The 25,198-nt window shown below is 41.0% G+C and overlaps 1 protein-coding gene across 7 annotated transcripts in view; it reads left to right on the forward strand.

The window, feature by feature from the left end:
- The window catches only part of col11a1a (collagen, type XI, alpha 1a), a 95,505-nt gene that overhangs the window by 42,312 nt on the left and 27,995 nt on the right, over positions 1–25,198 (forward strand). For all 7 annotated transcript variants that reach the window (XM_014157275.2, XM_014157277.2, XM_014157276.2 and 4 more), the window contains 22 exons: positions 1,477–1,530; positions 1,912–1,965; positions 2,122–2,175; positions 3,884–3,937; positions 4,038–4,082; positions 4,782–4,835; positions 4,951–4,995; positions 5,959–6,012; positions 14,069–14,113; positions 14,481–14,534; positions 15,729–15,773; positions 15,941–15,994; positions 16,098–16,142; positions 17,879–17,932; positions 18,063–18,170; positions 18,353–18,406; positions 19,843–19,896; positions 20,244–20,288; positions 20,488–20,541; positions 21,088–21,132; positions 21,713–21,766; positions 22,576–22,629. In XM_014157275.2, the coding sequence (XP_014012750.1) occupies positions 1,477–1,530; positions 1,912–1,965; positions 2,122–2,175; positions 3,884–3,937; positions 4,038–4,082; positions 4,782–4,835; positions 4,951–4,995; positions 5,959–6,012; positions 14,069–14,113; positions 14,481–14,534; positions 15,729–15,773; positions 15,941–15,994; positions 16,098–16,142; positions 17,879–17,932; positions 18,063–18,170; positions 18,353–18,406; positions 19,843–19,896; positions 20,244–20,288; positions 20,488–20,541; positions 21,088–21,132; positions 21,713–21,766; positions 22,576–22,629 (1,179 nt within the window). The remainder of the gene's footprint in view (positions 1–1,476; positions 1,531–1,911; positions 1,966–2,121; positions 2,176–3,883; positions 3,938–4,037; positions 4,083–4,781; positions 4,836–4,950; positions 4,996–5,958; positions 6,013–14,068; positions 14,114–14,480; positions 14,535–15,728; positions 15,774–15,940; positions 15,995–16,097; positions 16,143–17,878; positions 17,933–18,062; positions 18,171–18,352; positions 18,407–19,842; positions 19,897–20,243; positions 20,289–20,487; positions 20,542–21,087; positions 21,133–21,712; positions 21,767–22,575; positions 22,630–25,198) is intronic.

Here is a 25,198-nt window from a genome sequence, read left to right on the forward strand (position 1 = left end):
TTACCCATTCTTCTCTACAGTTACCCATCCTTCTCTACAGTTACCAATACCTCACTACAGTTACCCATCCTTCTCTACAGTTACCAATACCTCACTACAGTTACCCATCCTTCTCTACAGTTACCCAACCTTCTATACAGTTACCAATACCTCACTACAGTTACCCATTCTTCTCTACAGTTACCCATCCTTCTCTACAGTTACCCATACTTCACTACAGTTACCCATACTTCACTACAGTTACCAATACCTCACTACAGTTACCCCTACTTCACTACAGTTACCCATACCTCACTACAGTTACCAATACCTCAATACAGTTATCAATACCTTACTGTAGTTACCAATACCTCAATATAGTTACCAATACCTCACTACAGTTACCAATACCTCAATACAGTTACCAATACCTCACTACAGCTACCAGTACCTCTCTACAGTTACCTAAACCTCACTGCAGTTAACCTATACCTCACTACTGTTGCCAATACCTCAATACAGTTACCTATCATTCACTACAGTTACAAATACCTCACTACAGTTCCCAGTACCCCTCTACAGTTACCCATACCTCACTACAGTTACCAATACCTCACTACAGTTACTAATACCTAACTACAGTTACCAGTACCTCTCTACATTTACCAATACCTCACTACATTTACCCATACCTCACTACAGTTACCAATACCTCACTACAGTTACCTATACCTCACTACAGTTACCAATACCTCACTACAGTTATCAATACCTCACTGTAGTTACCAATACCTCACTACAGTTACCAATACCTCTCTACAGTTACCAGTACCTCACTACATTTACCCATACCTCACTACAGTTACCCATTCCTCACTACAGTTACCAGTACCTCTCTACAGTTACCAGTACCTCTCTACAGTTACCTATATCACAATACAATTACCCATGCCTCACTACAGTTACCAATACCTCACTACAGTTACCTATACCTCACTACAGTTACCCATACCTCACTACAGTTACCCATACTTCACTACAGTTACCCATACCTCACTACAGTTACCTATACCTCACTACAGTTACCCATACCTCACTACAGTTACCCATACTTCACCACAGTTACCCATACCTCACTACAGTTACCAATACCTCACTACAGTTACCAATACCTCACTACAGTTATCAATACCTTACTGTAGTTACCAATACCTCACTACAGTTACCAATACCTCTCTACAATTACCTATATCACAATACAGTTACCCATGCCTCACTACAGTTACCAATACCTCACTACAGTTACCCATACCCCACTACAGTTACCCATACCTCACTACAGTTACCAGTCCCTCACTACAGTTACCATTACCTCACTGTAGTTACCAATACCTCAATATCTCACCTACAGTTACCTATACCTACACATTTCACTACCTATACAGTTCATTTCCCTCAGCTGACTAAAAACTGACTATCATCACTTGTCATTCACAGGGCCCCAGGGGAGTCCAAGGGTCTGCAGGACAAATAGGCAAATCTGGCAAGAGGGTAAGTGAACTGAGTGACCCTCATCCGGCGCTTGTGTGTGTGTGTGTGTGTGTGTGTGTGTGTGTGTGTGTGTGTGTGTGTGTGTGTGTGTGTGTGTGTGTGTGTGTGTGTGTGTGTGTGTGTGTGTGTGTGTGTGTGTGTGTGTGTGTGTCTGTGTGTGTCGTGTGAGATCTGAGAGGTTTATCCTAATGAATCAAAAACAGATGCCTGATATGTGCTAAAATCCAGTTAAAATGACCAAAAAAGACAACCTGGCAGTGGATGACGTAATTGTCTGTAGCTGTATTTCCAGGTAGATGTCATGCCCTGATTGATCTTGATGTTTCCATGTTTAGCCTATCTCTCTCTCTCTCTCTCTCTCTCTCTCCCTCTCTCTTGTAGGGTCGTGGTGGCGCCGATGGCGCCCGAGGAATGCCCGGAGAGTCAGGCTCTAAGGTACACGAGGACCTCTCTCTACTAGTCACTTTCTCTAGTCACTTTCTCTAGTGTGACTGTTCTGTTTTGATCACAATACTGTGTTGCAAACTTATGCAGGATGATGTCTGTATCATCTTGGGACTCGGTGGTCATTGTCACATTGTTTCTCCACAGGGTGACAGAGGCTTTGATGGCCTGCCCGGTCTGCCTGGTGAGAAGGGACACAGGGTGAGTATAGTAACGTCACCACAAAGTCGCAAGCTCCTGCATGTTCACCTCTTCCTAAATGGGAATACAGATGTAGGATCTTGATTTGATCACCCTGGTACAGGAGAACTTTCCTGTATTTGAGGTTTAAAAAGGCTTTTGAAGTTTGACATTTTCCTTACGAAAAATGTATCACCTCCTACAAAAATATCCATTAATTATAATCCAAATAATAATTAAAATGTCTTGTTGCTGCAGGATTATTTTCCTGCTGTAGCAAACTGGCTCAAATGAAGATCCTACATCTGTACATTAGGTAGTTGAGAGCCTGCATACTATCTCAGGGAAATGACCCATGAAGCAGACACAAAATGATCATAATCCCCCTATTCTCTCCCTCTACAAAAGATGACTTCCACTTCCTATACTGGTTCACTTAGATTGAGGGTCTGATTTAAAGTCACCTTCACTCTTCAACCCGTCGACCCGCTTGAACAAATAGTGAAAGAGAGAGTATATGGGTCGTAGTATGGCCAGCAATACAGTATGTTCCAAAAACACTGGTCTTTTCCATCTAATATTATCACTCATTCCAGAGGACCTGAGGTAAATTACAGTGAGATTTAGCACAGCAGGTAATCAAGGGGATACATACTGGATGAATATCATTGAACAATAGGCTAGTGTTGGTCTGAGAAACAAATGGCCTTGGACGTTTATAGGCTTATGGGTAAAAACACTGTTGCCCTATTTGATAAAACCAAATTGGCTTAAAAGAAAATGCCAACGCTATTAGGCTCTGAACAGGGGATTTTGGAAATACCAAGGGTTTTGGAAGTTATAAAATGTCTGACATTTTTGGCGACATCAGCTTGTGGGTGTTACTACTGAATAAGCTGTCGTGAGTTTTTATGTGTGCAATATTATACAATCAGCTAAGTCCTTCATTCAGAAAATGAAATGCTGAGTTATATATATTATTGTGTTATTGTAGAGCTAATCTGAATGGCTTTGAAGTGGTCATTTAAAATGAACTAAATAAAGTTAGCATTATTTAGACTTACAGTTGGACCAATAGCTTGGACACATTGATCCTCTTATATCGATCTCTTCCATGGAGTTACTCACCAGACACATAGCCAGGCAGCATGTTGAAGATCTTGGTCATGCTACGATCATACACATGCATATACAGAACTCCCAGTGCCAGTCCTGTTCTGTACGGTCTGCTTGGAGGGCCCTTAGAAGAGGCAAGCCGCACAAGTGGTCCCGTGTGGCTCAGTTGGTAGAGCATGGTGTTTGCAATGCCAGGGTTGTGGGTTCGTTTCCCACGGGGGACCAGTACGGAGAAAAAAAAATGTATGAAATGTATGCATTCACTACTGTAAGTCGCTCTGGATAAGAGCATCTGCTAAATGACTAAAATGTAAATGTAAGTCCCCCACCAGGCTAAATAGGAGCTTGGGCTGCAGGGAGGTAGAGAAACGGAGAGAAGGGACAGAGACTGAGACAGATATTAGGAGGCCTCAGATATTTCCAGCCGGGGCGTGCAGATCCTAATCCTGGCCTTGGTAACATCAAGGTAACAACAGAGTCAGTCAGCCAGCCAGTTTGATGTAAATAGAGGTTGTGAGTGGCTTCAAGTCTACAGCTGGCCCAATCCTCTTTTATAATAATAACACACATCTCTCTCTCTCTCTCTCCCCCTCTATATCCCCCTCTCCCATAGGGGGAGACAGGACCACTGGGACCACCTGGAGCCCCTGGAGAGGATGGACAGAGAGTGAGTATCCTCTACCCCTTCATCATTATCCCACTCCCCTTCTTCATTTACATCCCTCCGTCCTTACTGTGTAAACAAACTGTTTTTTCTCTCTGTGCAGGGCGAGGATGGAGAGATCGGGCCAAGGGGATTGGCTGGAGAGAGCGTAAGAGAGCGTCCACTGAATTGCTATTAGGTTTGATAAATAGGGCCCTACAGTGTAACAACGGTATTGGAGTAATATAAGTATTCAACCACCCTGTTATGACCTACTATCTCCTCTGGTTGACAGCACGACTACTTCTGTATCAGTTATTTCATGTATGATTCATATTAGTCCATTGGGGGCAGGGTTTCTTAATTGGGCATTTGTTCAACAGATGACTTAAACATTGTTTTCTGAGACCCAGAGACAGTAGATAAAGCGAGACATCCCACTCCCTCATTTTTTCTGATCGGGTGAGGGTCTACTTATTGGGTGCCCCAGACTGAGACATCTCAAATGCAAATGTTATCTGGTCTAGGCGGGGTGGAACTAGTGAGGCAAGTGGAGAAGGGACAATAGGTAGACCATAGGCAGCGGTTCTCTATCTCACTTGATCATTCCAGATACAGTATTATTATGAAGGAACCGTGAGTTCACGGGGGAAAGCATGCTCACGTGAAAGAGGGAATGCCCCCAGACAGGAACATTGAATATTTTTTACAATGGTAAACGGCTTGCGTGGACTATTTTCATTTATCCACCATCTTTGATCCTTTGATCCTGAAACTCTTCTTTTTTTCTCTCTCTCTCTCTCTCTCTCTCTCTCTCTCTCTCTCTCTCTCTCTCTCTCTCTCTCTCTCTCTCTCTCTCTCTCTCTAGGGTCCTAGAGGTCTGCTTGGGCCCCGCGGTCCACCCGGTCCCACTGGACAGCCTGTAAGTAGTACTTAACACATACTTTCCTATGATAGAGTTATCACTGTGGTATCTCCTGTATGTTACAACATTGAATAAGAAGTTCCTACTCATCTGAATATTTGTGTTCCCACAGGGTGTAGCTGGAGTGGACGGGCCACACGGTCCAAAAGGAAACATGGTATGAACACTCATAATGTTATCTCACACAGATGCTAAACTAAAACACCCACTCTGATGGAACCGGAACTGGTTTATATAGTGTTTGTATAAGCCTGACCAATACATTGTTTGTCACCAGAGAGGAGTGTGTCAGTGTTTAGGATAGGTTGTTTGGGCTAGGTTCTAACGCTATTTTAAACTTCACAGCTGTAGAGGTCAATGGTCAAACTGTGTGTTTGTGAGCAATGACCTCTCTATGTGTTTCAAAATGACTGCCCGCTGGGGCCTCTCCCTGTAGCACATCGGAGTTGGCTGATATTGCCCCTAAGCACTGATCTAGGTCAGTTTTGCAAGCTAACCTTCTAATGGTTAATGATAGGATTTGGGAAAGGTAATCTGGTCCTAAATCAGTGCTTAGGACGAACTTCAACAACAGCAATCCTACAGTTCAGAGTAGCAACAGACTGCACGTTGCAGTTGTTTGTTTGGTCCAGAAATATCAGTTTCTTCAGTGTATACAACAGTTCTTTCCAAGGTCAACTATTTCTCTTTGTGGCTCCGGCTGATGTAAACTGGGCTTTATAAATCAATTTGATTGATTGATTGATTGATTGATTGATTGATTTTTCTTCAGTCCCAAACGTATTGAGAGTAGACCCTCAAACATCTCCTCAAACGTGTCCATCGTCTTAGTAAAATATACAAATATACTTCAAATCAAATTGTTTTTTTGTCACACGCGCCGAATACAACAGGTGTAGACCTTAAGTGTTAAATAAAAAATGTAGAAGCAAGAAATAAAAATAAAAGTAACAAATAATTAAAGAGCAGCAGTAAAATAACAGTAGCGAGGCTATATACAGGATGTACAGATACAGAGTCAACGTGCAGGGGCACCGGTTACTTCACATAATGACTGCGGTGTCCTGCTCTGCTGTTAGCTCATTGTCATGTGAGATTGATCGTATCTGTCTTTGTTTAGGGACCTCAAGGAGAGCCAGGACCTCCGGGTCAGCAGGGGATCCCAGGGACACAAGTGAGTATCCCAGATATTACAGACATTACAGACATGATAGTATCCCAGACATTACAGACATTACAGACATGACAGTATCCCAGACATTACAGACATGATAGTATCCCAGACATTACAGACACTACAGACATGACAGTATCCCAGACATTACAGACATTACAGACATGATAGTATCCCAGACATTACAGACACTACAGACATGATAGTATCCCAGATATTACAGACACTACAGACATGATAGTATCCCAGATATTACAGACACTACAGACATGACAGTATCCCAGACATTACAGACATGATAGTATCCCAGACATTACAGACACTACAGACATGACAGTATCCCAGACATTACAGACACTACAGACATGATAGTATCCCAGATATTACAGACATTACAGACATGATAGTATCCCAGACATTACAGACACTACAGACATGACAGTATCCCAGACATTACAGACATGATAGTATCCCAGACATTACAGACACTACAGACATGACAGTATCCCAGACATTACAGACATTACAGACATGATAGTATCCCAGACATTACAGACATTAGACATGATAGTATCCCAGACATTACAGACATAATAATAGCCCAGACACTACAGACATGATAGTATCCCAGACATTACAGACATTACAGACATGATAGTATCCCAGACATTACAGACATTAGACATGATAGTATCCCAGACATTACAGACATGATAGTATCCCAGACATTACAGACATTAGACATGATAGTATCCCAGACATTACAGACATTAGACATGATAGTATCCCAGACATTACAGACATTACAGACATTACAGACATGATAATATCCCAGATATTACAGACATGATAGTATCCCAGACATTACAGACATTATAGACATGATAATATCCCAGATACTACAGACATGATAGTATCCCAGACATTACAGACATGATAGTATCCCAGACATTACAGACATGATAGTATCCCAGACATTACAGACAATACAGACATGATAGTATCCCAGACATTACAGACAATACAGACATTACAGACATTACAGACATTACAGATATTACAGACAAGATAATATCCCAGACATTACAGACATGATAGTATCCCAGACATTACAGACATTACAGACATGATAGTATCCCAGATATTACAGACATTACAGACATGATAGTATCCCAGACATTACAGACATTACAGACATGATAGTATGCCAGACATTACAGACATTACAGACATGATAGTAGCCCAGACATTACAGACATTACAGACATTACAGACATGATAGTATCCCAGACATTACAGACATGATAATATCGCAGACTTTACAGACATTACAGACATGATAGTATCCCAGACATTACAGACATGATAGTATCCCAGACATTACAGACATGATAATATCCCAGACATTACAGACATGATAGTATCCCAGACATTACAGACATGATAGTATCCCAGACATTACAGACATGATAGTATCCCAGACATTACAGACATTACAGACATGATAGTATCCCAGACATTACAGACAATACAGACATGATAGTATCCCAGACATTACAGACATGATAGTATCCCAGACATTACAGACATTACAGACATGATAGTATTCCAGACATTACAGACAATACAGACATTACAGACATTACAGACATTACAGACATTACAGACAAGATAATATCCCAGACATTACAGACATGATAGTATCCCAGATATTACAGACATTACAGACATGATAGTATCCCAGACATTACAGACATTACAGACATGATAGTATCCCAGACATTACAGACATTACAGACATGATAGCAACCCAGACATAAGAGACATGATAGTATCCCAGACATTACAGACATGATAATATCCCAGACTTTACAGACATTACAGACATGATAGTATCCCAGACATTACAGACATGATAGTATCCCAGACATTACAGACATGATAGTATCCCAGACATTACAGACATGATAATATCCCAGACATTACAGACATTACAGACATTACAGACATGATAGTATCCCAGACATTACAGACATGATAGTATCCCAGAAATTACAGACATGATAGTATCCCAGACATTACAGACATGATAGTATCCCAGACATTACAGACATAATAATATCCCAGACATTACAGACATGATAGTATCCCAGACATTACAGACATGATAGTATCCCAGACATTACAGACATGATAGTATCCCAGACATTACAGACATGATAATAACCCAGACATTACAGACATGATAATATCCCAGACATTACAGACATGATAATATCCCAGACATTACAGACATTACAGACATGATAGTATCCCAGACATTACAGACATTACAGACATGATAGTATCCCAGACATTACAGACATTACAGACATGATAGTATCCCTAATATTACATACATTACAGACATGATAGTATCCCAGACATTACAGACATTACAGACATGATAGTATCCCAGACATTACAGACATGATAGTATCTCAGACATTACAGACATGATAGTATCCCAGACATTACAGACATTACAGACATGATAGTATCCCAGACATTACAGACATTACAGACATGATAGTATCCCAGACATTACAGACATGATAGTATCTCAGACATTACAGACATGATAGTATCCCAGACATTACAGACATTACAGACATGATAGTATCCCAGACATTACAGACATTAGACATGATAGTATCCCTAATATTACATACATTACAGACATGATAGTATCCCAGACATTACAGACATTACAGACATGATAGTATCCCTAATATTACATACATTACAGACATTACATACAATACAGACATGATAGCATCCCAGACATTACAGACATTACAGACATGATAGTATCCCTAATATTACATACATTACAGACATGATAGTATCCCAGACATTACAGACATTAGACATGATAGTATCCCAGACATTACAGACATGATAATATCCCAGATATTACAGACATGATAGTATCCCAGACATTACAGACATGATAGTATCCCAGACATTACAGACATTAGACATGATAGTATCCCAGACATTACAGACATTACAGACATTACAGACATGATAATATCCCAGATATTACAGACATGATAGTATCCCAGACATTACAGACATGATAATATCCCAGATACTACAGATATGATAGTATCCCAGACATTACAGACATGATAGTATCCCAGACATTACAGACATGATAATATCCCAGACATTACAGACATGATAGTATCCCAGACATTACAGACATGATAGTATCCCAGACATTACAGACATGATAGTATCCCAGACATTACAGACATTACAGACATGATAGTATCCCAGACATTACAGACAATACAGACATGATAATATCCCAGATATTACAGACACTACAGACATGATAGTATCCCAGATATTACAGACACTACAGACATGACAGTATCCCAGACATTACAGACATGATAGTATCCCAGACATTACAGACACTACAGACATGACAGTATCCCAGACATTACAGACACTACAGACATGATAGTATCCCAGACATTACAGACATGATAGTATCCCGGACATTACAGACATTACAGACATGATAGTATCCCAGACATTACAGACATGATAGTATTCCAGACATTACAGACAATACAGACATTACAGACATTACAGACATTACAGACATGATAGTATCCCAGGCAGTACAGACATTACAGACATTACAGACATTACAGACAATACAGACATGATAGCATCCCAGACATTACAGACATTACAGACATGATAGTATCCCTAATATTACAGACATTACAGACATGATAGTATCCCAGACATTACAGACATTACAGACATGATAGTATCCCTAATATTACAGACATTACAGACATGATAGTATCCCAGACATTACAGACATTACAGACATGATATTATCCCTAATATTACAGACATGATAGTATCCCAGACATTACAGACATTACAGACATTACAGACATTACAGACATGATAGTATCCCTAATATTATCAACATTACAGACATTACAGACATGATATTATCCCTAATATTACAGACATGATAGTATCCCAGAGATTACAGACATGATAGTATCCCAGAGATTACAGACAATACAGACATTACAGACATTACAGACATTACAGACATGATAGTATCCCAGACATTACAGACATGATAGTATCCCAGACATTACAGACATGATAGTATCCCAGACATTACAGACATGATAGTATCCCAGACATTACAGACATGATAGTATCCCGGACATTACAGACATTACAGACATGATAGTATCCCAGACATTACAGACATGATAGTATCCCAGACATTACAGACATGATAGTATCCCAGACATTACAGACATGATAATATCCCAGATATTACAGACATTACAGACATTACATACATGATAGTATCCCGGACATTACAGACATTACAGACATGATAATATCCCAGATATTACAGACATTACAGACATTACAGACATGATAATATCCCAGACATGATAGTATCCCAGACATTACAGACATTACAGTCATGATAGTATCCCAGATATTACAGACATGATAGTATCCCAGACATTACAGACATTACAGACATCATAGTATCCCAGATATTACAGACATGATAGTATCCCAGACATTACAGACATGATAGTATCCCAGACATTACAGACATTACAGACATGATAGTTTCCCAGACATTACAGACACTACAGACATGATAGTATCCCAGACATTACAGACATTACAGACATGATAGTATCCCAGACATTACAGACATTACAGACATTACAGACATTACAGACATGATAGTATCCCAGACATTACAGACATTACAGACATGATAGTATCCCAGACATTACAGACATTACAGACATTACAGACATGATAGTATCCCAGACATTACAGACATTACAGACATGATAGTATCCCAGACATTACAGACATTACAGACATGATAGTATCCCAGACATTACAGACATGATAGTATCCCTAATATTACATACATTACAGACATGATAGTATCCCAGACATTACAGACATGATAGTATCCCAGACATTACAGACATTACAGACAATACAGACATGATAGTATCCCTAATATTACATACATTACAGACAGGATAGTATCCCAGACATTACAGACATTACAGACATGATAGTAGCCCAGACATTACAGACATTACAGACAGTACAGACATGATAGCATCCCAGACATTACAGACATTACAGACATGATAGTATCCCAGATATTACAGACAATACAGACATTACAGACATTACAGACAATACAGACATGATAGCATCCCAGACATTACAGACATTACAGACATGATAGTATCCCTAATATTACAGACATTACAGACATGATAGTATCCCTAATATTACATACATTACAGACATGATAATATCCCAGACATTACAGACAATACAGACATTACAGACATTACAGACATTACAGACATGATAGTATCCCAGGCAGTACAGACATTACAGACATTACAGACATTACAGACAATACAGACATGATAGCATCCCAGACATTACAGACATTACAGACATGATAGTATCCCTAATATTACAGACATTACAGACATGATAGTATCCCAGACATTATAGACATTACAGACATGATAGTATCCCTAATATTACAGACATTACAGACATGATAGTATCCCAGACATTACAGACATTACAGACATGATAGTATCCCTAATATTACAGACATTACAGACATGATAGTATCCCAGACATTACAGACATTACAGACATTACAGACATTACAGACATGATAGTATCCCTAATATTATCAACATTACAGACATTACAGACATGATATTATCCCTAATATTACAGACATGATAGTATCCCAGAGATTACAGACATGATAGTATCCCAGAGATTACAGACAATACAGACATTACAGACATTACAGACATTACAGACATGATAGTATCCCAGACATTACAGACATGATAGTATCCCAGACATTACAGACATGATAGTATCCCAGACATTACAGACATGATAGTATCCCAGACATTACAGACATGATAGTATCCCGGACATTACAGACATTACAGACATGATAGTATCCCAGACATTACAGACATGATAGTATCCCAGACATTACAGACATGATAATATCCCAGATATTACAGACATTACAGACATTACATACATGATAGTATCCCGGACATTACAGACATTACAGACATGATAATATCCCAGATATTACAGACATTACAGACATTACAGACATGATAATATCCCAGACATGATAGTATCCCAGACATTACAGACATTACAGTCATGATAGTATCCCAGATATTACAGACATGATAGTATCCCAGACATTACAGACATTACAGACATCATAGTATCCCAGATATTACAGACATGATAGTATCCCAGACATTACAGACATGATAGTATCCCAGACATTACAGACATTACAGACATGATAGTTTCCCAGACATTACAGACACTACAGACATGATAGTATCCCAGACATTACAGACATTACAGACATGATAGTATCCCAGACATTACAGACATTACAGACATTACAGACATTACAGACATGATAGTATCCCAGATATTACAGACATGATAGTGTCCCAGACATTACAGACATGATAGTATCCCAGACATTACAGACATGATAATATCCCAGACATTACAGACATTACAGACATTACAGACATTACAGACAATAGTGTCACAGACATTACAGACAATAGTGTCACAGACATTACAGACAATAGTGTCACAGACATTACAGACAATAGTGTCACTGACATTACAGACAATAGTGTCACTGACATTACAGACAATAGTGTCACAGACATTACAGACAATAGTGTCACAGACATTACAGACAATAGTGTCACAGACATTACAGACAATAGTGTCACTGACATTACAGACAATAGTGTCACAGACATTACAGACAATAGTGTCACAGACATTACAGACAATAGTGTCACTGACATTACAGACAATAGTGTCACTGACATTACAGACAATAGTGTCACAGACATTACAGACAATAGTGTCACAGACATTACAGACAATAGTGTCACAGACATTACAGACAATACTGTCACAGACATTACAGACAATAATGTCACAGACATTACAGACAATAGTGTCACAGACATTACAGACAATAGTGTCACAGACATTACAGACAATAATGTCACAGACATTACAGACAATAGTGTCACAGACATTACAGACAATAGTGTCACAGACATTACAGACAATAGTGTCACTGACATTACAGACAATATCACAGTCTTCACAGACCAAATATATACATATAAACGTACATGTACAAAAAAAGGTTGATGTTGCTATTGACTCTCAGTACCCACATTAGTCATTAGTTTTTATTTGTGTGTAATGTCAAAAAAAAATACGATTTTTTGTTAGATAATGTTTTCACTGTAATGAGGTATTATATCAGGAGCTTATGGAAATATACTGCTCTCTGATGATTATTTACATCACATTTTGGGATTAGTTGAATTCTGCCTCTATCCTCTTCTGCTTCCCCCCCTCCCCTTCCCTGGAGGTAAAGAGAGCACACACAGAGAGATTTTCTTGGGATATTTTCCTGGGTTTTCTGGGGGGGTTGAGGGAAGCGGTGAAAGCATCTCATTCATGTCTGTGGAATGCCTGCCGAGAGAGACACACCTGTAGGAGCAAGCTCCCCGAGCTGCAGCACAGCCTCAGATTACTCTCTGTGCCACACACAAACACACACACACAATCACACACACACCTTCACACTCACGTGGGCACAAATACACACACACGTGCACGCACACGCTCAAGAATGAATACAGTTCCACCATTCTTACCCTTGCATGTCAGTTAGCAACTTCTTCTGAGTCCCCAATCCCCCTCCATGACCCCAGCTAGTCTGTGTGTGTGTGTGTGTGTGTGTGTGTGTGTGTGTGTGTGTGTGTGTGTGTGTGTGTGTGTGTGTGTGTGTGTGTGTGTGTGTCGCTGCTATGGCAACAAACTCTGAAACTGTCGGTCTGTTTCTGTCCTGCAGGGTCTTCCTGGTCCTCAAGGTCCCATCGGACCACCTGGTGAAAAAGTAAGTTGAAGCGCTGCTCTTCACTCCTCTGTCAACAGAATTGACCTGAAAGGGCCGTGTTTGTGAGTGGCCCAAAAGACAACGTGTAAAAGTGTGTGATCTGTTGGATGTAAATTTAGTGTGCTTATTAACCATAGTACTGCACTGAAGGGTTTTCAATGCACTGAATGTTAGCCCCCTTTACACTAGTGTCTACACAAAACGTTAAAGATTGGAATTAATAGCTGATCTGTAACAGATCCAAATTATTTTCAGATGTATGTTGTGCTTCTCCGAGGTGAACTGACTATGTCCTGGAGGTCGTTAAAGTATTGTTTTGACCTTTGACCCATGCTGTGTTTTTCTCTCCTTCTGTCTCTGTTTACAGGGACCTCAGGGCAGGTCGGGGTTGGCTGGTTTACCCGGGTCAGATGGACCTCCTGTACGTGCTATCCTGTCATTCTGTTTACACCTCTCGCTCAGTCTCACACTACTTCCCCACTCATCCATTGCCCTCAGACAAGCCACAAGTACCTGTGACAGTCAACACACTGTTGAGAAGGAGTATAACTAGTCGAGATCTATATTGTGATGGTGGAATGAAATGTTGACTGCCATCGTTTGCTTTAACATAACAGCCCACAGGTACCACTACATATATACAGTAGAGGAAGATAGACATTCCACACACTGTAGTATATACAGTAGGATTAGCTTGCCCCAGGGCCTTTGTACATTTACATTGACATTTGAGTTATTTAGCAGATGCTCTTATCCAGAGCGACTTACACTTAGTCATTAAAGGGAGATTTATGATGACCGTGATAATTAGTTTGCTAACAAACTAGATTGGTTGAACGATCTCATGTGCTGTAACACAAAATGAGGAAGTAAAGCACAGCTTGTAAAATGTAGCGTGCCCCAAACATCTCTCCCTTGCACTACAAATACCATCCATTAAGCCACAACATTGACCAATTATCCTGTCTGTTACTGTTCCCAACTCCATGTGATATGATATATTTTATTGACTTGAACAATAGAGAGGGCTGCTGCTTCCACATAAATACTTCAAAACATAGAATAAATTGAGAATAACACCACGTTATACACCTGGCTCCCCCTCACACAAAAAAAGTTCATGTTATTATCAGGCAAGTCAGAATGCATTTTTTTACAACCTGTCCTAGTATTTCCCTCCCTCAGTGGTCTGTTAGCCTGGCTCTAGCTGATCTGCTACAGTGTGTATCGGGGAGAGGCTGGGAAGGTGAGAGGGAGCCGACTGATTTACAGCCTTCTGCACTCCGACGTGTTTAATCAGTGCCAGGTGTGCAAGTAAAAGGTCTGACTGGTGTAAAGTAAACAGTCAGACAGTCAGACAGTAAGACTGAGCCTAGACCGAAGACTGTTAAAGCTTCCGTCACTCATCAGTTCACACAACCACCACCGCCACGACCAGGCAGGCAGGCCGCTGTCATACACTAACACTGAGGCCTTCTAGAACTTTCTGATGCACTGAGCTATTCCATAGAATCAAACTTTGGTGTTCATTGCTTGAGCTACCAACTTAGAGGTCGCATCCATACGAGATTGAAGTACTGTATCTAAGTCATTTGTGTTCGTTCTTCTCTTACAGGGTCATCCTGGTAAAGAGGGCCCACCTGGTGAGAAGGGAGCTTTAGTAAGTACAATTAACATGTACATTTTAGTAGCATATGGTTGATTGACTGATTGATGGGCTGATTGATTGATATGAAACAAAAAGAGAGTATTTGAAACGATTTATGCCATGTCTCGTGTTGAGAGACTAATGGAGAAATTGTTCTCTATGTCTTTGTCCTCCTCCAGGGCCAGTCAGGTCCCCAGGGTCCTATTGGTTATCCTGGTCCTCGTGGTGTCAAGGTACGGTGGTGGAGCTCGCCAAGGTGACGTTCAGAAACATCCTCATGGTGGTACAGTTTGTGTTGGGTTGATAACTGTGGTCTGTTTCCTGTCTGTCTACTAGGGTGCTGACGGTGTTCGTGGACTGAAGGGTGGAAAGGGAGAGAAGGTAAAGCTTCTCCTAATTTGATTCTTCATATCTCTGCCATTGTGTGTAATTTATTTTTTATTTTAGCTTTATTTAACTAGGCAAGTCAGTTAAGAACAAATTCTTATTTTCAATGACGGCCTAGGAACAGTGGGTTAACTGCCTTGTTCAGGGGCAGAACGACAGATTTTTACCTTGTCAGCTCAGGGATTTGATTTTGCTACTTTTCGGTTACTAGTCCAACGCTCTAACCACTGGGCTACCTGCCACCGCAAAGAAGTCCATGTTGTGATTACTAGGACTTTCCATCCGTCCAATGAGTTAAACTCAAAGTTCTGTCACAATGTTCAGTCACAAAGTCCTTATGCGGTCCAAAATGTCCACACTGCCCCAATTTATATTATACTAATTCAAGACCAAGAGCATGACACAGATCTAATATTAATGTTGTTTTTACATCAGTAACACCATGGATGTCAGTGTTATTACTGAATAATTTATGTTTAAGTTTTATGTTAATTTATGTTAAAGTTAGGTTTTAATGTAATCCCAAAACCTTGAGGAAGGAAGGTATTGTTTGTTCTGAATAGAAAATGAATGCCCCCATTCAGGAGGTGAGGGCTTGTCGTGAAACTACCCTGAAACCACACACACACACACACACACACACACACACACACACACACACACACACACACACACACACACACACACACACACACACACACACACACACACACACACACACACACACACACACACACACACACACACACTGCATTATGTATTAGGATGAGAAAAGACACAGACAAGTGACAGACTGCACACAGGGTCTCAGGGAGCTACAGAGAATAATAGACAGTGAGAGACAAAGAACACAGAGTGAAAGATGAGAGAGACTGAGAAAGGTTTTCTTATTCTCTTGTTAACTATTTCATGACTGCCATGAATTGATACAATAAGAATTTGATCTAAGGCGAAACTTTTACAGTGTGTGCAGGGAGTTAACAAGTGTACATTGTACAGCAGCCAAATATTGTCTGAAGTAGCCTACACTATACTTCAACAACATGTATTTTACAGCATCATATATTCTCCACTTAAATATTTGAGTGATAGATATTTCTACTGTGTGTTTGCTTGTCCACAATGTTTTTGTAATGCATTAGCTCCCTATAGGACCGTTCTAATAAAAGAGAAGTGTTTCTAGCGCTCCAGTTACCCTGACCCTGTAGTATGCTTACTTACTATATAGTGTTCTTCTTATTTCTTATTTTTATATCTCGTGTGTTTTTGTTCTACCTTGTTATTTTGTGTATTACATTGTTATCGATGACTACATTGTTGGGGTTAGAGCTATGCTTGTGCATTTGACATTAACATTTGAATCTGAAACTTGAAACAATGCACATGCAATAAGATTCTCCTCTTTGGCCACCAGATGGCAGTAGTCTGCGCTGCATACAGAGAGGCGGCACATGTGAAGCAGAAGAGGTTCTCTATTTATAGCTTAGGCCGTATCCATTTAGATTGACTATTTTCAATTAAAACAACAAGTATTTAACAACAAGTATAAATAAGTGTCCACAGATACTGTACCATTGAAATAATTTGAATTGAATAATGCTGGTACAAGCTCAGGGCATACTGAATCCCACTGATATCTTACACACGGTGAAAAACAACAGCAACATTCAGTTTCCTACAAATCAACTTAACCCAAGTAACCCTGTTCATATTTTTCTCTCTTATTTTAGGGTGAGGACGGTTTCCCTGGGTTCAAGGGGGACATGGGTCTCAAAGGTGACAGGGTGAGTTGACGACTCATATGTGCAGATACTGATTCACCCATAATTGTATGTGTATGTGTATGGTACACTATACACCATAGACCACAGTGATGGTACAATACCTTACCTGGTGTGTGTTGGGTTTGTTCAGGGTGAGCTCGGTGTGCTTGGGCCCCGCGGTGAGGACGGACCCGAGGGCCCCAAGGGCCGAGCAGGGCCCAACGGAGAGTCTGGCCCCATGGGTGCTGCTGGAGAAAAGGTAACATCTTCACTCACACCTTCTCTTTTTCTTGTAAGGTTAAGCTGTTGATAGTAGCATATCCCCGAAGCCTGTGGAAATACCTACATTCATTTTGAGCTAGTACAACTGTTTACCAATACAGTGTGCTTGTTCAAATACTAGTTTATGTTGCCTCAGCGAGACTTTTCTGTTGTCTTCAGGGAAAACTGGGTGTTCCAGGATTACCCGGCTACCCAGGACGACAAGGTCCAAAGGTACGTAAACAATCACCACGGTGATGCCTGTGAGGACTTCTCTGTGTGGGGACAACTTAAGTGAACAACATCCACCAATATCCAGCACATGACCCACCACACAGTTAGGAAGGAGTAACCTGATGTTAAACAGACATGGTTGTTCACTAAACAACATCCAGGGACATTTTACCAGATTTGGCTCATTGACAGATCTGTCTTTCAATAGGTAATAATGATCCAAGATGGAGGTACTGTAGATACTGCTTTCACACAGGATTCATATTAGAAACAGATACTAAGAAGCCATGTTGTGTCCTCAGAGACCTAGATGATGGGCAATGTCCCTCTTGTAACCCTGAGACTTACAGTTATGTACAACTCAAACACAGGTAGATAGATTTGGCCGCCAGCATCATAACATATCCCCTAACAGGGAATAAATGTCCTTCTTCTTATTCCTTACCCATCACATCCAGCAATCTGCTGTTCAATAATCCACTGGTAATATGGATTAAAAGATTACAAACATTATGCTGGAAGATTATGTGGCATTCCGTGAGATGGTATCTAATAGACTGTAGGGCTAATTTATGCCTGAGATCTGCCAAAAGTAGTATTTTTATAAAGTGAACTGTTGAAGTGATGCCATGGGCGTCTGAAAGCACGGCCACTGGATTTAGAGATATGGCAGTTATATAGTGAGAGGTTGGTAGTCCATCAAACTCTGAATGTTTGGCCCCATCTATTTCCATTGCATTATGTTGAGCTTCAGATTGCATCATGACTTTGTGAAATGGGGCCTAGAAAACAGTATAGCTACAGCTTTGAAATGGAAGAGGAAACCATTGTGTTGATGTCATGTTTGAATACTTTTACGAATACCAGGACTGAAGTACAAGGGTAAGATGATTTTGAATCCCACATACACAACAAAACACCACGATTAGAAACCAGACTGTCTTCATATTAAGTGATCGTCTGTTTTTTTTTTAACTTGTTGTCTACCGCAAGTCAATGGTTTTCTTTTGTTTTTGTTTGGTGTCTGTTCCATGTTCCCCCTCCTCTGATCTGTTAAATTAGATGTTTTCACAAAGGATCTGTACAAAGTCATCACGATTTTTGAAGTCTTCGCAGACAAAGGAAGTGTGTGTGTGTGTGTGCGTGCATGCGTGTGTCTTGTCACACTGTCGTATAATATTTCCTGTTCGCCATATGCGACGTGTTTTTAGCGTATTATTCTGATAGTGATGAGCTTGTGATTGTTCCTCTGTGTCGTCTGTTTTCCCACGGCACGGTGCTGGGTACAGCGTCAACGCCTGGTGCAGCTCTCTGTCTCTCACAAAATAATAGAGGTTGACAGTCAACAACAACAAGTGAAAGCAAAACCTTCTCAAACCATTACTTATTACCATGGATATCCTGATTCCTCTCCTTCCTGCCTTGTTGATCCGCAGGGTTCCAGCGGCTTCCCGGGCTTCCCAGGGGCCAACGGAGAGAAAGGAGCCAGGGTAAGATAAATAGTCCCGTCCCTGTTTCTGTATGGAACTCACACACACTGCATCATAACACTACACAAAGGACATTGATTCCCATTACAAAAGCATTTGTGTGATGAGTTTGCATAAAATACAACCTCCAAGAATCAATGTGGAAGAGAACAAAAAGATGCTGAAACTATTGTTTGTTCTCAGTGACTCCCGTTCCCTTCGCAGCCTTGAATAGAACGTCATGTTCAGAGTTTTTTACACAGACCTGGAGAGTAACTTTGAAAACAACTTACTGAGGAAGTTTAGAATGGATTGACCTTGAGTTGGTTTCTGTTTAAATAAATGTCTTCTTCTCTGTTCTTCAAAAGGGCGTGGCGGGCAAACCCGGTCCAAGGGGGCAAAGAGGTCCAACGGTACGTTCTCCTCCATTTTACCACATAGCACTGAGAATGAATTAAAGATGTATTTAGTTAATGAATGAATACATTTGTATTTGTGTGTCTTAACTCTTGTCACATGTGTGAGACTGTACTGGATTGGACTGTATAGTCTTACCTGATCTTGGATCAGTCTGTGTTCTGAGCTGTGTGTCTGTCATCTCCGGTATCCCAGGGTCCACGAGGGGGTCGGGGTGCTAGAGGTCCTACAGGCAAGCCAGGCCCTAAGGTAACTACCCTCTCCATCTTTTCTTATGCCATTTTTTATTTCACCTTTATTTTAGCAGGGAGTCCCGTTGAGACCGATGGCCCTTTTCCTGCAAATACACACGTTACAAATACACACGTTACAAATACACACGTTACAAATACACACGTTACAAATACACACGTTACAAATACACACGTTACAAATACACACTTTACAAATACACACGTTACAAATACACACGTTACAAATACACACGTTACAAATACACACGTTACAAATACACACTTTACAAATACACACGTTACAAATACCACATCATAGAAATATGCAAGATTACAAAACAACACACTTAAGAAAAACAATCACATTCCTCAGCAAAGAGGTCTCAAAGACATGTCCCACTCGACAACTCGTAGAAAGACCATACACCATAGGGGTAATGACATTGGTAATCCACATGTAGCTGTGTAACTGCTAATACCTGTATGCATGCTGTGTGATCACTGTGTTGTCTGGTAGCAGTAGAACATCTGATGCTGATTTTCTGTCTGTTGTGTTTTGCAGGGCACGGCAGGCAATGATGGTCCACCTGGCCCGCCTGGCGAGAGAGTAAGTCCCATCAGCCACTGCTTCCGAGGGGTAGGGGTTATGGGCCGGGGTATGGGGCTGATCCATGGATAATGAAATGGGAAATGGCTTGGAGTAAGAAGCAGTTAAGCAGTTAACGACGACTGCCTGTCTGACGTAGTGGTGGGGTTGGAGTAAAGAGTGGGAGGCCTGACCTGGACTGGTGGTGATCACCACAGGAAGAAAGGAAGCATTTATTGATTAATGATCGCCTGGTGGTCACTGTTGGAGGCAAGGGCCAATCTGGGTACTCTTTTTTTTTGTGGTTTTGCTATAGTTGTTCCATGTCTCTATCCCTCTCTCTATTTATCTCCCTATTTATCTACATATCTGTCCCACACCCAACCACACCAAGCCATGCCCAGCAACTCCCGACCACACCAAAGCACACCAAGCCATGCCCACTCTGCCACATCAGGCAGCTGTATCGTCTCTGAGGCTAACAGAACTTATGGTTGTCTGGGCAGATTTTCTGCCCCACTACAATGGGAGTGTCTCATTGCTGAGACTCAAAAACTGTCTTCACTCTTCCATTGTCTGATTACCGCTCTGTTTATTCAAGGGACCTCAAGGACCCCAGGGCCCCGTCGGGTTCTCAGGACCAAAGGGCCCCCCTGTAAGTATCCTCTCACCAGTACCATAGTCATATTTCTGAGGTAACCCTCTCCTGCAGTCAAATGACCAAGTGGCCTCCTAAGTGGAAAGTTATTTCTATTTTTTATAATTTCATAATTAATAAACATTATATATTTTTTTAAACGTAGAAAATCCAGTGTTTGTAGAGTATGCCAAACAAGTTTGTTATATTTCAGTCTTCTGTGATGTATATAAAGTGTAATATTGGGATGCAAACTGAACATTTAATATATTTCAACTCTGACATGGTACAGATGTCTTCTTTTTCGAAGCACATAATCATGTGTGTGAGGTGTATACTTTTGCTTTAAAGTAGATTTGTTTAAGACTACCAAGAATCACTCTGTGTGACTCTGATTTAGCCCACTGCAGTAATTAAAGGAAAGCAATTTGGAATGCAGTAGGGTGGGCTATGTATTTGGTTGTATCACTGATTGGGTGTAGTAATCATTACTGTTATTGAAGCAGAACCCTGTTTTTCAACATCCTATAGCCAGAAGACAAGTGTTCATTTCCTCCTATTGATTAGAGTTTGATTTAACCTTTGCCGATAGTTCTGTTTCCTCTTTGCAGGCCATTACTTTGTAGGAAGGCTAGTGTCTTATTATAGCTTAAAAAGACTTCCACTCTGATATATGTCCATGTATTTGTCATTGAACAATAAAACAGATTACTTTTGGTCAATCCGCCACGATTACTATGAGAATCTACCGTTAGATGTGCACAAAGTTTCCCCCTCGTTCATGTAGCTGTCATTGATAGAGTCTACGTTCCTTGTGTCATTCCTAGGGACCACCTGGAAAGGATGGGCTGCCCGGCCACCCTGGTCAACGAGGAGAGACGGTGAGTGTTCCTGACCGCGCCCCTCGTTAGAGCTGTCACACACCTGGGCACACCGGGCCTGCAGGCTTGGACAGACAATTCCTGCCAGGTGTGGAAACATAAGACTGCCCCTGCTCTCTCGGGGTGGGAAACACTCCGACTAGTCTCATTTTTCACACCTGGACGGATTTGTCTCCTCAAGTCTGAATGCTTTTATAGCACCAAGAAGCCTGGGTGTTGGACAGCTCACTCTTATCTTAGACACACAGACAGGCCTTCTTCTCTGGTTTACCTGATGTATTTAGTGAGAGAGAGATTGAGAGAGTGAGAGAGAGATGAACTTGAATTGAATCTCCCTGGTCTGGTTCTCTCTTTCTCTCTCTCCCTGTCTCTCTCTCTCTCTCTCTCTCTCTCTCTCTCTCTCTCTCTGTCTCTGTCTCTGTCTCTCTGTCTCTCTCTGTCTCTCTATCAGTCTGTCTCTTTCTGTCCCTCTCTCTCTGTCTGTCTGTCTCTCTCTCTCTCTCTCTTTCTCTATCTCTGTCTCTCCATCTCTGTCTCTCTCTCTCATTCTCGCTCTCTCTCTCTCTGTCTCTCTCTGTCTCTCTGTCTCTCTGTGTCTCTCTCTGTCTCTCTCTCTCTGTCTCCCGCTGTGTCTCTCTTTCTCTCTCTCTGTATCTGTCTCTCTCTCTCTCTCTCTCTCTGTCTCTGTCTCTCTCAGTCTCTCTCTTTCTCTCTGTACCTCTCTCTGTCTCTCTCTGGGCCAGAGCCTTCAGTAGGATGTCTTTATGTAATGTTGAAGAGAGAGACAGACATACTGTATCTGATGGAGCGAAACACATCCTGAGCTCAGAGACTATACTACCCCTGAGTCCCTGACACACACTCAGAAACAAGGCTGTCTAAATGCAGCCAGAGGGTCTAGCCTGTCTATCTTCCCAGGTCGTTGGGGAAAATGGTAAATACCGCCAGACAGCCAGTCTATCTGATCACTGTGTTCCAGGCCTTAAATGGACTAAGTTACAGTTGAATAGACTGAATCTGTATTTTAACAAACATTAGATAATATCAGCATGGAACACAGGAAGGAATTACCCTAACACGATAAACCCAGCAGGAATAATGCATTAAGCCTCATCTCTCTGCATACCCCACCATTTTTAGTGAGTTTATTCACCAAGCTTTGCATTCATCCCTCCTCAATCCGATTATCCTCACAGGGCACTAAAAGATGCTGAAAGCTCCACGGGGCAGGGAGCATCCCCAATCGTTCAAGTTTTCTTCTCCATTTGTTCCCCTTCTAAGTGACACGTTAGCTGGGGGACTGGAACCCCCCCCCCCACACCCCCCAGGCTCCTGTTGAAATGACATCGATAAGCATCTTCATTAAGATGTTTACACCGCTGGATTTATTACCTGGTAAACTGGCCGGGGGAGCGGCCAATAGCAGAAATTGATCATAGTAATAAAATGTTCTAGGCCCTAGGCAGTGGGCACGGATCCATCCACACAGCATAGCAGAGTCTGACGAAGCGTTCAGTGCATATAAAGATCACTTATTCAGGCCAGGTTGTAAAAAGCTGTCTGAATCTTTTCCAAACAATACCCAATCATGAATCACTCTGCCACAAGATAATGAGTCCATGAGAAGTCATCAAACATTTGACTTTTGAATGAGCTACAGCTGAAAAGGTTTTGCACAAAAAATATCCTAACAATAGCATGCCACTGGCTAGACTACAGCACGTTTCTATTCCCAGAACAAGTGTAGCTACTCCAATAGACATTAAAAGTGACATGACTGGCATTAGCTATCTGTGATTCTTTGTTGCATGTTTGTGTGGCGTAATCAATGTATCTCCCTTGAGTCCCTTCCTCCCTTTTATGTTTGATGTCTGTATGTTGTTTCATGAAGCTCTATGGCCATTGAATCTGCTTTTACAGTGTCCACTCAGTCAGTCTGTGATGTCTGGAGTTGGCATCATAGGCATGAATGCAACAACAGATGCATTCATGTAGAACTTGCTTCATTCGAGGGAAATCAATGAAGTTTTTCACACCGTCTTTCATCTGATCGGAATGAAAAAGATTGCTGATGGATTTCACACCTGCCTCCATTACTGTTCTTGATGTCTGACCAATTAGCATCAAGTCCACTTCAGTTATTGGGATCACAGTTTAAGCACTATCTCCTTTTTGGAGACTCAGATGAAATCCTTACTGTAACAGGGAGTTGGTGATCTCATTGGTATTGTCCTATATCTTGAGAATAATACTTTCTTAGCCGGTTTCCTAGACATAGATTTAGCCTACTTCTGGACTAATAAACATGCTCAATGGAGAATCTCTATTGAAATAGCTTTTTAGTCCAGGACTAGGTTTATTATGTGTAACTGCTTCCTGGTGTCTTTGTTTAGTCTGCTTTATTCTCTTCTGCCACACTAACCTTGTTATTGCAGCAATGATCCCTGGGTGAAAGGTCATCACCTTTGACCTTTGACCTTGTGGTCATGTGATACTTTATCTTGCCACTTGGTGGTGAGGTGGTAAGTAAGTGGAATACATCTCTATGATAAATATCTGCTACTAAATG

The sequence above is a fragment of the Salmo salar genome, chromosome ssa19 (assembly GCF_905237065.1).
Source record: "Salmo salar chromosome ssa19, Ssal_v3.1, whole genome shotgun sequence".
In the NCBI taxonomy this organism is placed as follows: domain Eukaryota; kingdom Metazoa; phylum Chordata; class Actinopteri; order Salmoniformes; family Salmonidae; genus Salmo; species Salmo salar.